This window comes from Aythya marila (assembly GCF_965140915.1).
Source record: "Aythya marila genome assembly, chromosome: 2".
NCBI classification, from domain to species: domain Eukaryota; kingdom Metazoa; phylum Chordata; class Aves; order Anseriformes; family Anatidae; genus Aythya; species Aythya marila.
This window is the reverse complement of record NC_139043.1, coordinates 10,682,529-10,695,368: the sequence shown is the minus strand read 5'-3', so window position 1 is coordinate 10,695,368 and position 12,840 is coordinate 10,682,529. Positions and strand designations below refer to the sequence as shown.

The 12,840-nt window shown below is 36.3% G+C and overlaps 1 protein-coding gene across 1 annotated transcript in view; it reads left to right on the top strand.

Annotated features, from left to right (window-relative positions):
- VIPR2 (vasoactive intestinal peptide receptor 2) overlaps positions 1 to 12,840 on the top strand; it is a 63,488-nt gene that overhangs the window by 11,752 nt on the left and 38,896 nt on the right. The window contains exons 3-4 of the mRNA XM_082754161.1: positions 4,632 to 4,739; positions 8,290 to 8,387. Of these exons, the coding sequence (XP_082610287.1) occupies positions 4,632 to 4,739; positions 8,290 to 8,387 (206 nt within the window). The remainder of the gene's footprint in view (positions 1 to 4,631; positions 4,740 to 8,289; positions 8,388 to 12,840) is intronic.

Genomic DNA, 12,840 nt, shown 5'->3' with positions numbered 1-12,840 from the left:
ACAGAGTAGTAGAGAGTGAGTATAGAAAGAAATCAATCAAGCTAGATATTCTATGTACAGAGACACATTAAACCTAGCCCTTATCTCGCCTTCATTTTCCAACAGTATAGATATTTGCAGCGCTTTAGGGAGCTCTACAGCCACTGGGGAAAACCAGTCAATTGTAGGGAGTGATCAACCTGGCCTATTTTCATGTGTCTTAGAATGGGGTGAATTGTGTTTTGTCACCCTCTGACAATATTTTATGTTTTTGTGTTAACTGTAAAAGGAGACCACAGTGGCAAAAGAGCAGTATCTGCTTAAAGTCTTGTGAATCCCACCTAGGTCTCCAGGTATGACACATCTTGAATTTCCAAGATCAGTGGGAAACTAATTGCTATTTTTAATTGTGCATGGTTAAGCTTATGCTATACAGTAGATGGATGTTGTTGGGGTGGAAGAGACAAACTCATGCAAGTGTGTGAACTTGTTAATCGTATCCCACCTCTGCAGAACAGGTACATTTTGCTAAGAGAAGAAAATGATATATGACTGCAATCTTGTCAAAACTATGTAGTAATAGGAGGGGGAAATGAGGAAAAGTGTAAGCTGAGAGACCAGAAAAGTGCATATTGTTTAGCAGTTGTACTTTCAGCAGTCTCTGTCAGCACAGAGTTCAGTAACACCAGAATTTCAGCTTTCATCCATAGACCAGTTTTCAGAAACACACTGTAGTCACTGAGTAAATATAAATGCCTCCAGGACATTTCAGCAGTTTTCTCAGATTTCCTGTACAATAATAAATAAGCCAGTAAATATGCATAAATCGAGACCTAATGTTCTTGGAATTCTGATGACGGCCACTCAGGTTTCACTTTCATGATTGCTGATGAATTTGAATGTAGGGTGGTTTTTTTTTGTTGTTTGTTTTTTTTTGTTTGTTTGTTTGTTTTGTTTTGTTTTGTTTTCAGAAATACATCTTTTGTGTTATTTCATCTATTTAATTTAAGGAGTATGAAAGTGTCATTCTTTTCTCTGGGGTATATACCTGTAAAGTCCTAGGATACTGCGGAAAAACTGGGGTAAAAAGTATATTCCCTGGAAATTGTTTGTGACTTGTAATATTTTGAACATCAAAAACTTGTATATCATTTTACTTTCTTCAAGGTAGCTTCAAGATCTGTTGCAAATTTTATTGATGATTTTGGTTGGAATAGGACTTGGACTTCCATATTTCTATATGATATTTTATGTAAGTGAGCTTGAATAAGAATTGGGGCGCAGGGCAGATACTAATGGAGCTCTGAAGTCCACATTGTTCAGCTGCCTTTTTAGCAAAGCCTTAATCCAGTCCATTTAGTTGCATGGCATCAATTTGTAAAGGCTTCTGAACAGTTTGCAGGTTGCTGTATCAAATTCACCATCTTACAGAGTATGTGTTAAATAGAAGAGAAAATTTGTGAAAGTCATCAGCTTTTATGGCCAGCATGAACACTTCATGACTCATCTCAGCTCTCACTTGTTACTGAAAATGGGGATGAACTAAAAAGGTCTGAAGTCGCACAAGACGCTAATTATTCTTGTGTACTCCAGGATTTGTTTATGCTGGCTCAAGCAGTGCATCCATCCAAGCCAAACGAGTTTCATTTTGCCACTATAGTTCTGAGTGCTGGCAGATGAAGAAAATAGTTTCTTTGTCTTTCTGATTACTTCTATGTGATGTTGTCGACGTTATTTCTGGCTTAAAATCAATTGGAAAGGAAGCATGACCTGAATTGGCTAGGGTTAGCATTCTTTTACTTTGCATAAGCCCTGGTGTTACATCATAGAGAGTATGACTTAATTTTAAACTCAGAAAGCACCTAAGCATGTTTAAGTCCCATTGACTTCAATGAGTATCAAGATGACTTGCTCAGATTTAAAGTTCGTATTTTAAATTACATACAGATGGCCAAGTCAGCATGGCCTCAGAGCCATGTGTTAGTGTACTACTAACACTAAAATAAATAAATAAATAAATAAATAAATAAATTAAAGCCTACATGTGCCAGAGGGAGTGTAAGGTAAAACTCGTGAGCCAATTCTTAATGAAATGTGTGAATGAACTGTAGGGGCAGATACACTAAAAAGCACACATGCTTTTTGCTTATGAAGAGAAAAAGAAGGTGATTATGGAGTTCAAAGAATCAGGTTGCACTGTCAGTCAGTTGTTAAAAACGCTCATTCAAGAGGTAAGAGTGAGTGAGTGAGTTGTCCACAGGAACAGGAACTTCTCAGCAGACTTTGGAATACAGATGGAATACTCTTACAGTTCCTAGTCCTAAGTCTTTACCCTAAGGTAAGGTTAAAAGAAGTCAGATATATTGGTCTAGGAGTCCAGAGTTACTAAAGGAACCAAAGCAATTAGTCCATTTTGAAGAAACTGGAAAACTTAACAAACCAAGGTTAGACACAAAGAATTAAACAGACAAGGGATCAGTTAGAACAAAAGAAACCCAAACATCAATGAAAACAATCTGTAGCAAGGGAAATCCTAGTTAGATGCATGGCAAAATTCTTCACAGAGTAGTCAAACACTGGGCTGGGTTACCCAGACAGGTTGTGGTATCTCCATCTTTGGAGATTTTTGACACTTAACTGGAAACACCACTGACTAATCTGATACAAGTTTAAAGTTGACCCAGTTTCATATTGACCTTGACTAAAGGTCAATTATTCCGTGATTCAATGAGTTATACCTTAGGTTCCACTAATTATATTCACTGAATGCAATGTCTGCATTTAGTGAAGTAAATCTGAATGTTCAATGTGCTGACAAATGGAAAAACTGCTTTTGTGTACGGGCCCAAAAGTCCAGGTGGCAGTATAAGTCATAGTGTTTGGTTAATAAGTTGAGAATAATCATATGGAAATTTGTGTCCTGAAATTCTTGTTCAGTAACTTTCCACACCTTGAAAAGGAGGTGTGATATTGAGCCGGGAGCCTCAAGTGGTTTTGTTCACCAGCTATAAGTAATGTGGGAAGAACAGTGCAAAAGTGTCAGTTGTGTAAAACACGGCCAGTGGGAACTGCATGACTGTGGAAGGCCTTTCTCAAATATTGAGATGCCTTCTAACAACCACATCCTAATTTATTAGAGCATACTATTAATCTTCTACTACTACTTCTTCTTTTAATAATGAAGAATGAGGATAACCCAAACTCCTTTTTTTCTAAGCTGTGAAGAGTTTTCTTGATCTTTTAACTGTAAGGAAGAAGCAAAGTTTAGTGGACCTGCCCAAGCGATGTTTACTCACAGATTGACTTAGAAAATAACCCCATCTCCTGGAGCTCACTTCATAAATATTCATGCATAATACGCAGAGACACAGAAGGACCTGGCCTAAGCAATTGTCATTGCTTGGATCTTCTGGTCTTACTAACATGGGTATATGGGATGTTGAGAAAAGTTTTGCTATTTCTGAGGTTGCATCAGAACAAGTATTCCTCCTGTTGTCTAACAAGGATGAGGATTGTTTCTTGACCTCTTTCCACCTCCTATAATTAACAGAAGCCTCCTATCAGGACAGTTTTCCCAATCTAATAAAACATAAAATAAAGTCATGGAGAGGAAGAGGTGGAGAGAGTGAAAGAGCGTGTACTTCCATGAAGAAAACAGTGGGCATGTCTGGCCAGTTGAATATACTTCAGGACCAGACCTACTCTAAGGACAGTAGATGAATCTGTATGCTCAGCTCCATATACTACTGGAGGGCATCCTGGCTGCTCAGTGCCATCCTGCAGCCTACTGCATAAGCAAAAACACGTAGTAAAGCTGCCTACAAGTAGTCTGTAGCAGTGAGGCAATACAGAAGATGGCAGGTGGCATAACTGAGAAACACTTCTTCCCCCTCCTCTTACCTGCCCATCAGCTGCCACTAACAACACTTAGTCAATAATGCTATTAGACTATGACAAGTATTTATGCATTATAAAAGAGAGAAATAGCATCTTCTTTATTACAAATTGCATAAAAGGTGACAGTGGCAGGATGTAGGGGAGGACCTAACTTAGAAAGGAAACTTACCTGTGTTTCTGGACCCTCAGCTGAAATAAATATACAAAAGCATTCTTTGATTCTCTGTTACTTAGTTTTGGAGAGATGATTTTGTGAGTCCATACACATTGTTCCAAGAATTCTCCAGTAATGATGTAGTCATGATGTCTGTGTTGCTGAGTTCAACAAATTACTTAAATATTTCTTTGTGATTATCAGTTTGTCTGTTAATGCAAATTAAAAAGTTCATTAAACAGTGATTAAGAGAGTCTCAAAACTTTGGATTGCCTGTAAACTATTAATACTCAGAAGTTGCTTGTTACATTTTTTTATTGTATCTTAGCATTATGCCATCAAAATGACATAGTTTTGATGAGACATTTTGCAAACAAGTATATTAACTGACTTAAAAGAAGCTGGTTAATCAACAGACTTATGATTCCCTTAAAAATTTCATAGAAAATATTATCTTTGCCTATTTCTTTAAATAGTCTAAACTTTCTTGAACTACTTATCCAAAGCTTCTACCAAGTCTTACCTTTTTACAGGATATATACAGTAGGGTGGTTAGAACCAAACTGAGCTTTCATGTCTGTTATCAATGTTTTTGTTACAGGATGTGTTGGAGTTTGGGATAACATCACTTGTTGGCGTCCTGCAAAGATTGGAGAGACTGTCACTGTCCCTTGCCCAAAAGTATTTAGTTTTTTTTCTGGAAAACCAGGTATTTCATTTTAAGGTTTATTTTTGCTGTGCTCTTTAGTATTTGATAAAATAATATGTTTTAAATGTTTACTTGCAATCGGTTTTATTTTTGTAAAGAGCTGTTCATGATACATTGTGAAAAGACCAATTTGTCTTTGTGGTCCATATGGTATTCTCTGAGGTGCTAAACATACGTTCTGATACTGCTCATCCAGGCTGAAGACATCGTTTGCTTTTTCTGACCTGTTTATGTTAATTGTTAATGCAGCCAAGCCTGGCAGACCTCTTTAACAGTTGCCAATGGGTCACATATAGGTTGTTCCTTTTGTGCTTTTTATATTCCTTTTATACTGCTTTTTAGTGAAACTTGAAAGGAGCTTCCCAATTGTCTCATCAGATTGCTGAGACCTGTTTTAAGTCCACTGTCTTCTGCACAATCTTGTTGATATATCATGTGATATTACAGTTTAATTTTGCACTTTGCCTTGTCAGTGGGGTTTTAAAAATAGATCATGGAATCTTAGCTTTTCACATATGTATCTCAAAATGCAGCAGTAAAATTCTTATCCTTGTTGCCCAGGTGAGAAATCTTTGTCATGAGGAACTACGCAAAACTTACCACAGTGATTTAATTATGATTAATCTTCTAAATCTGTCTGTGGAGACCTTTTCTAAAAATAAAACTTTGTGCAGAAATACTATCTTGGGATATGAGTAAAATACCTTTATTCTGAAAACTGCTGATTAAGTCTTTTTCCAGTAAAAAGCAGACAAATAAAGCAATTTACAGATGAGCAAAGGTTTTCATTCCTGGAGCTGGTGAATCTTGATTAGTTTATCACGGATAGTCTAAACAGTTTATAAAGGAGCGAGTATGTGTAATCTTGACAAAATCTTGTGAAATCTATAAAAGCATTCAAATTACTCAGTAGAAAATACTGTGTTGGCATAAGACAAGGCAAACTAATAAATATCAAACATTCTTAATGTGAATTAAATCACACTACTTCTCTTTGCCAAAAGCTAGAACATGCTTACTCTCTATGTAAAGTTTAGACTTTTGATATTTAACAACTCTTAGTATCTTGTATTACAATAACATTTTCTTTTTCTTATCTAAACTCTTCACAATGTTTTAAACTCTATCTCACTTGGGCATCAGGACAAAAAGGTCATTTCCTTTTTATCATTTGCCATAATTTTTCTTATACACAGCTTTTTTTTCATAGCCACCTGTTTACTGCTCGCTTGTGGAACTAATAGGGTGATTTTTTTAGAGGTGCCTGTTCAATTAAGAGGTCTTTTAAAATCTTGTAATTCTGTAATTTCAGAGAAGGAAGACAGCAAACATCTTGCATGGGTGATTCAATTATGGCCTAATTAAGTATCTCAGCACCTTTATAATTTGTTTATGTTCCACAATATATTGTTTATTTAATTTGTATACAGAACATTGCAACTTAACTTGAATCTTATGACAGGAAATTATCAAAATATCTATAAATGAGAAATCTAAATCTTTTTATTTATCTAGACTACTGAGATGTATTTTTTTTTCCTGGGAGGAAATTTAAATTCTTCTACAAAAAATATCTGGAGTACTTTATTATTCACAGAATTCTTCCAAGTTACGTGTAGACTTTTTTAATACCATCATTTCTTTAAATGATTTCTTATTTTAAACTGGGAATTTAAAAAAAAATAGTTGTCATCTCATCTTCACAGCTCTTGGAGAACTGGCTCTTAATTTCTTCTGTGATGATCAGAATTATAGTTTAAGCATACCACGCAATTCTCTACTGAACATTTAATGACTTCACCTTAAATGACTGTTTGCTATAAAAGCAGTCATATTATTCTATAGTGCTTCTGTATTACATACCAATGTACATATATGAATATCAGGTAGTTATTCAGTGAAGTTTCATATTAAAATGTATGTGTCAAGTAACATCATAGGTTTTAAGTTTGGTTGTTATCTGAAATATTAATTGCATAGAAAGATGGTACAGAAATACCCAATGCCTTCCATAGAACTTGGCCTAACTGTTTAAGTTAGATGGCCTTAAAATACTTACAGAAGAAAATACTATAGCATATTGCATACATAGTCTTTTTCTTGCAAAAATAGCTTTGACATAGTTTGTAGTTCTGTTAACATGTTCCTCTGCCTGATCAGAGAATCTTCATGTACTTTTAAAATGAAAACTCTTCAGAATGTATAAATAGGTTACATTTTCTTTAAAAAATGTAATGTCTATGCCAAACTGCAGAAGTGGTTCTGTAGTTTGAGAAGATACTGTGGGTTGAGGTCAAGGTCTAGTTACAAGCTAGAGAGATTTTGTAGTTTGTTGGTCAACCCTTTGGTAGGATATTTACAACTTTCAGCTGAAGACTTTATACAAAGAAGAAATTCCAGTAACCAATGAGCAAGATAAAAATCACAAAGGTTTTAGTTTGGAGTGTATATAAACACATTTAGTTATTTTTGGACAAAGCTGATCTGTGACACGTAAAATTGTTTCTGGGTGATGGAAAACAGACTTCTCCATATCAGTTAAAGACCAGTAGTAACCTCCAAACCATAGCAATATGTTGTTATAAATTCAAGCATCATAGATATAAAAATTTCTCTAGGAAAGGTGAAGGGAAGTAGCTCAAGATTTAACATTGTAAGGATGTTATAATAATTTTAATGACTGTCCTTTACTTTGACATCAGACTCTTCAGTTTTCTATTTAAGCTGTTCCATACTATATACACATTAGTACATATTTGTTAGAGTAAGGAGTAGTATCATGGGTTGTCCCAATTTCATTTGAGTGACTTTACAGGGGAAAAGAGTCAACTTCTCAGTTCCAATCAAAAGCTTAGTTTGAAATAAACTGTTCAAAATTACTTTCTAACTATACTTACACATTTCCTGTACCTTCCATAACTACATTGTTTCAATGTTTGGTTCAAAGGATGAGATTCAAGATATGTATTTATTTCATTGTTCTTCAACATATCACCAAATTTGGCATTTAGAATGCATTACCAACCCTACCAAAATTTGCTGTAGCAGTAATTTTTCACCTTAATATTTAAGAGCTTTAATAACTCATAAGTTCATTTGTTACTGCCTTCTCAAGAAAGCTTAAATAGGAGTTCAGAACAATTATCACTTAAATTTCTTTTCTATCAGATTACCTTATCTACAAATTAGCCCTTCTATAGAGTGAGCTGAAAGCCTTCATTCAGTATACTTTAGACAAAATAAATTTCAGAGTTTTGCAGATGTCATAGAAATAGCTATTATACCAGAGCAGAAGCCTGCAATCACAGCTTGGAATTGCTTTTGTTTTTCTTCAGTGCAAAGGCAACTCAGAACAACATTAAAAGCCAAAGTAAAATTAATGAAGAGTACATGAGAGGAAATGGCTGAGTATGCAGGGGAGCTAGGAAATAGAGCATGTTAGCTCTATTCTGTTATTTACAGAAGATGGCAATGTTAGATTGATTAACAGTTCATCAATGAGCAGACTGTTGAGTCCTCCTGATTTAAACTCTCAAATTTTGCTTTACAGGAAATATTAGCAAAAATTGTACGAGTAATGGATGGTCAGATATTTTTCCTGACATCTTCAGTACTTGTGGATATAATGACTATGAGGATGAGTATAAGGTAGGAAAAACATTCTTTCTATTCATTTAGATGCTGGTGTTCAAAAGAAACATGGTCTGCTTCCAAATAACTCACATTTTGCTCTATCAGAATTAATGGAATTCTGTAGATGTTTTTGGTAACATCAATTGCCATATGCTTGGATTTCAAAGACAAAGACAAAAACAGAAATGTGGAACTCATTGACCTCTTGAAACTCAAGACTATAAACAAGTGTTAATTTCAGTAACACCTTTGTCTGTAACACCATGGGTCTGTATTTCTGATACTGCAGTGTTACTGGGCTTGTGAACAGTGTATATAAAGTAATAATCTGTTGATAATATATGTACCACTTGATCACTTGTGTGTGTTTAAGTTATCAGATTTACATTGGACTTCAAATTGCATTACTGAATAGAAATGGTTCAAAAAGCTATTGAGATATCTTAAATATAGCAAAAATGGAAACTTTAATTTGTTCAATTTGTAAAACTATTCCTTGTTTTCTGTTGTTGAGGGTAGTGCTTTTTCCATGACATCTTACCTACTTTCTATCAGTTTGTCTGCTGAGACTAGCAGTGCAAGATTTTGTTTACAGGCATGAGCTCACAGAGTCAGTAGAACTTTTGTTATCATGAACAGATGGAGTCATCTCATGAATACTTTGCTGGTTGTTTTTTCCTGAATTGTAGTATGTGTGGAACAACTCTAGCAGACCTCTTCCAGCTGTTTTACAGAGGTGTGCTGGTTTCTAGCTAAGATATGCAGTTTTTGTCATCTCTTTCTGTATTTAAAAGCCCTTCCAGCACTATAGTTGAAAACAGGTAATAAAGAAAATAGAATATGTTGCTTTACTGTCCTTTCTGTAGACACATTCCAAAACATCAGTGTCATCTGATTGCTCATAACACACACGTAACTGCTAAAACTGCTGTTTTAAAACACTATAGTCATCTGAAACATTGTCATATGGTGGCAAAATTGGTCAAGACATAAAAAAATTAAATTAACAAACGATATTATTTCAAGTAGTAAGATTTACTTAATTAGCAGAAGAAGGAAGTAGTATGAATTGAAAAACAGTTTTTGTTTTACGTATTTGTTGGTAATTTGAAGTAGTAATTTGAAATGCAAGTACTGAAAATTTGAATGAAAATTGAAATGCAGGTAATTTGAAATGACTGTACTTGCAGGAATTAACCTAGAGAAACTGGAAATAGGAAGTAGTAGTGACATTTGAATAAGCCTGATAAAGAGCAAATAATAAACCAACAAGGAAGAAAAAAAGAAGAAATATGGAAAGCAGGTACAGAAAAAAAAACATTAGCAACAGCACAATGGACAGAATATCCTAGACATCTACCATAGATACTATATGACACGAGCGCATAGCATGTTGCAGGGATGGAAAGTGGAAAATGCATTTCAAGCAACATGGCCTGAGGGTCTTTGTCCTCTTTTTTCACCTACCAGTGTCATTGCTCTGAGAATATTCTTTGCCTGACTATCATAAGCTGGTTATTTTGGTGAGACATGGCAATAACTCTTTTTCAACCTCAATTTGACAAGTCAAAAATAAATATTTATACAATGGTGCTGGCTTGCCACAGGGCAGGTTGTTCCTGTGCAAATACTATATTTTAATGCAAATATGCAACTGTCATAGGGCTGTTTGGTTGGCTTTGGTAGCTAAAGAAAGGATGAAATTATCAGAATATAATCTGAAAAGGGAAACAGGAAAGCATATGTTTAAATCCATCTCTTTGTGGGAGGAAATATAAATAATGATAGTATCTTTCAGTAGATTTCAGAGATTTCAGGAGGCATTCAAATGCCAACTGTTAACACAGAAAGGAGATATTTTCTTCTATTTGAATCTTAGAGCTCAGTGGTAGCACCTCAAAACAAAATGTTTTTCCTCAACATTAGTCATCATATTTCATTTGCATTTGACCTAGAATTTCAACAAAAAGAGTTAAAAATTAAATCCTAAGTCTTCAGGTACAAAATACTTTGGACACAAAAATTTCATGTGACAATATGCTTTGCAGGCAATGTATGAGGTTACTCTCAGAGTTACAGTAACTAAGGCCATAATATTTTAGGAAAGGTGACAAAATACTTTTCTTATTGTTTTATTTAATTATTGTATTTAATTGTCTTAAATTTTCTTTTGTATGCTTTCTCTGAAGAAAATGTTTGGAGAGGAGATAGAAACTCTCTTTGCAGGTTGCTGCCTGTAACTTCACTGCTGAATGAATTTCCATTAGATATCCAATTAAGTATTTATTCTGGTCTTTTACATATTTTAACTACTTATTCTCTATTTTTATGGTCTTTTAGGATACAGACTTATATCTCTAACTTCAAAATATATATGTATATTTCTATAAATATGTGTATTATGTGTATAAATATGTGTAAATATAAGTATGTATATTTCCATACATATTTTATATTTATTTAAATATATGTGCATGTATGCACACACACATGTATATGTATCTCCAGATATGCACCTGTTTCAAGCAATTTTGAATATTATGGAAGAGGTTGAGAGAAAGACATTGGCGAACAAATATTGAAGAGGTGATTAATTCATAGGTACCAAATTTTTAGACTGAAAGTGCACTGAAATGAGAAAGTTTAAATAAGATACTGAAAGCAGGTCACCCATTATTTCTCTGCCAAGGTCACCGATACTGTTCAGGGTATGAAAAATATCACTGTTTCCACAGTTTTCATTGATTTTACTCAGAGTTAAAGCATTCAATTTTTATTCTATGTCAAATGGTATTTTAGCAGATTCTATAAAAAGAAAATATTTGGATAACATTTTGAAATTAACAATAAGTTGCTGATGCAGAATCCTTAAATAGAATATTTTATTTGATATTAGATCTTAGTTTAGTAGTCTTCAGTGCTTGTCTGTATTTATAGACTACTTATAGAATCATAGAATCATAGAATATCCTGAGTTGGAAGGGACCCTTAAGGATCATCAAGTCCAACTCTCGACACCGCACGGGTCTACCCAAAAGTTCAGACCATGTGCCTAAGTTCACAGTCCAATCTCTTCTTAAATTCAGACAGGCTCGGTGCAGTGACCACTTCCCTGGGGAGCCTGTTCCAGTGTGCAACCACCCTCTCTGTGAAGAACCCCCTCCTGACGTCCAGCCTAAATTTCCCCTGCCTCAGCTTAACCCCGTTCCCGCGGGTCCTGTCACTAGTGTTAATGGAGAAAAGGTCTCCTGCCTCTTGACAACCCCTTACGAGGAAGTTGTAGACTGCGATGAGGTCTCCCCTCAGCCTCCTCTTCTCCAGGCTGAACAGGCCCAGTGACCTCAGCCGTTCCTCGTACGTCTTCCCCTCAAGGCCTTTCACCATCTTCGTAGCCCTCCTCTGGACACTTTCCAACAGTTTCATGTCCTTTTTATACTGTGGTGCCCAGAACTGCACACAGTACTCGAGGTGAGGCCGCACCAGCGCAGAGTAGAGCGGGACAATCACCTCCCTTGACCTACTAGCGATGCCGTTCTTGATGCACCCCAGGATACGATTGGCCCTCCTGGCTGCCAGGGCACACTGCTGGCTCATATTCAACTTGCTGTCTACCACGACCCCCAGATCCCTCTCTTCTAGGCTGCTCTCCAGCGTCTCATCGCCCAGTCTGTACATGCAGCCAGGGTTTCCCCGTCCCAGGTGCAGGACCCGGCACTTGCTCTTATTGAACTTCATGCGGTTGGTGATCGCCCAGCTCTCCAACCTGTCCAGATCCCTCTGCAAGGCCTTTACGCCCTCATTTGAGTCCACAACTCCTCCAAGTTTGGTGTCATCAGCAAACTTGCTCAAAATACCCTCTATTCCTACATCCAGATCATTTATAAAAATATTGAAAAGTACCGGTCCTAAAATGGAGCCTTGAGGGACCCCACTGGTGACCGCCCGCCAGCCTGACGCAGCTCCATTTACCATAACCCTTTGGGCCCTGCCCGTTAGCCAATTGCTCACCCATCGTATGATGTTTTTATTTAGCTGTATGGTGGACATTTTGTCCAGTAGGATCCTATGGGAAACCATGTCAAAAGCCTTGCTGAAGTCCAAAAAAATCACATCAGCTGGTTTCCCTTGGTCCACCATACGGGTGATCTTATCATAAAAGGAAATCAGGTTAGTTAGGCAGGACCTACCCTTCACAAACCCATGCTGGCTGGGACCAATGACTGCTTTGTCCCCCAGGTGCGCCTCAATGAGTCCGAGAACCAACTTCTCCATGATTTTACCAGGCACTGACGTGAGACTGACAGGCCTGTAATTGCTAGGGTCTTCTTTCTGACCCTTCTTGAAAATTGGCACAACATTTGCCAGCTTCCAGTCTACAGGGACCTCTCCAAATTCCCAGGATCGTTGAAAAATAATTGATAGAGGTTCCGCGATGACATCTGCCAGCTCTTTCAGCACCACTTTGGCA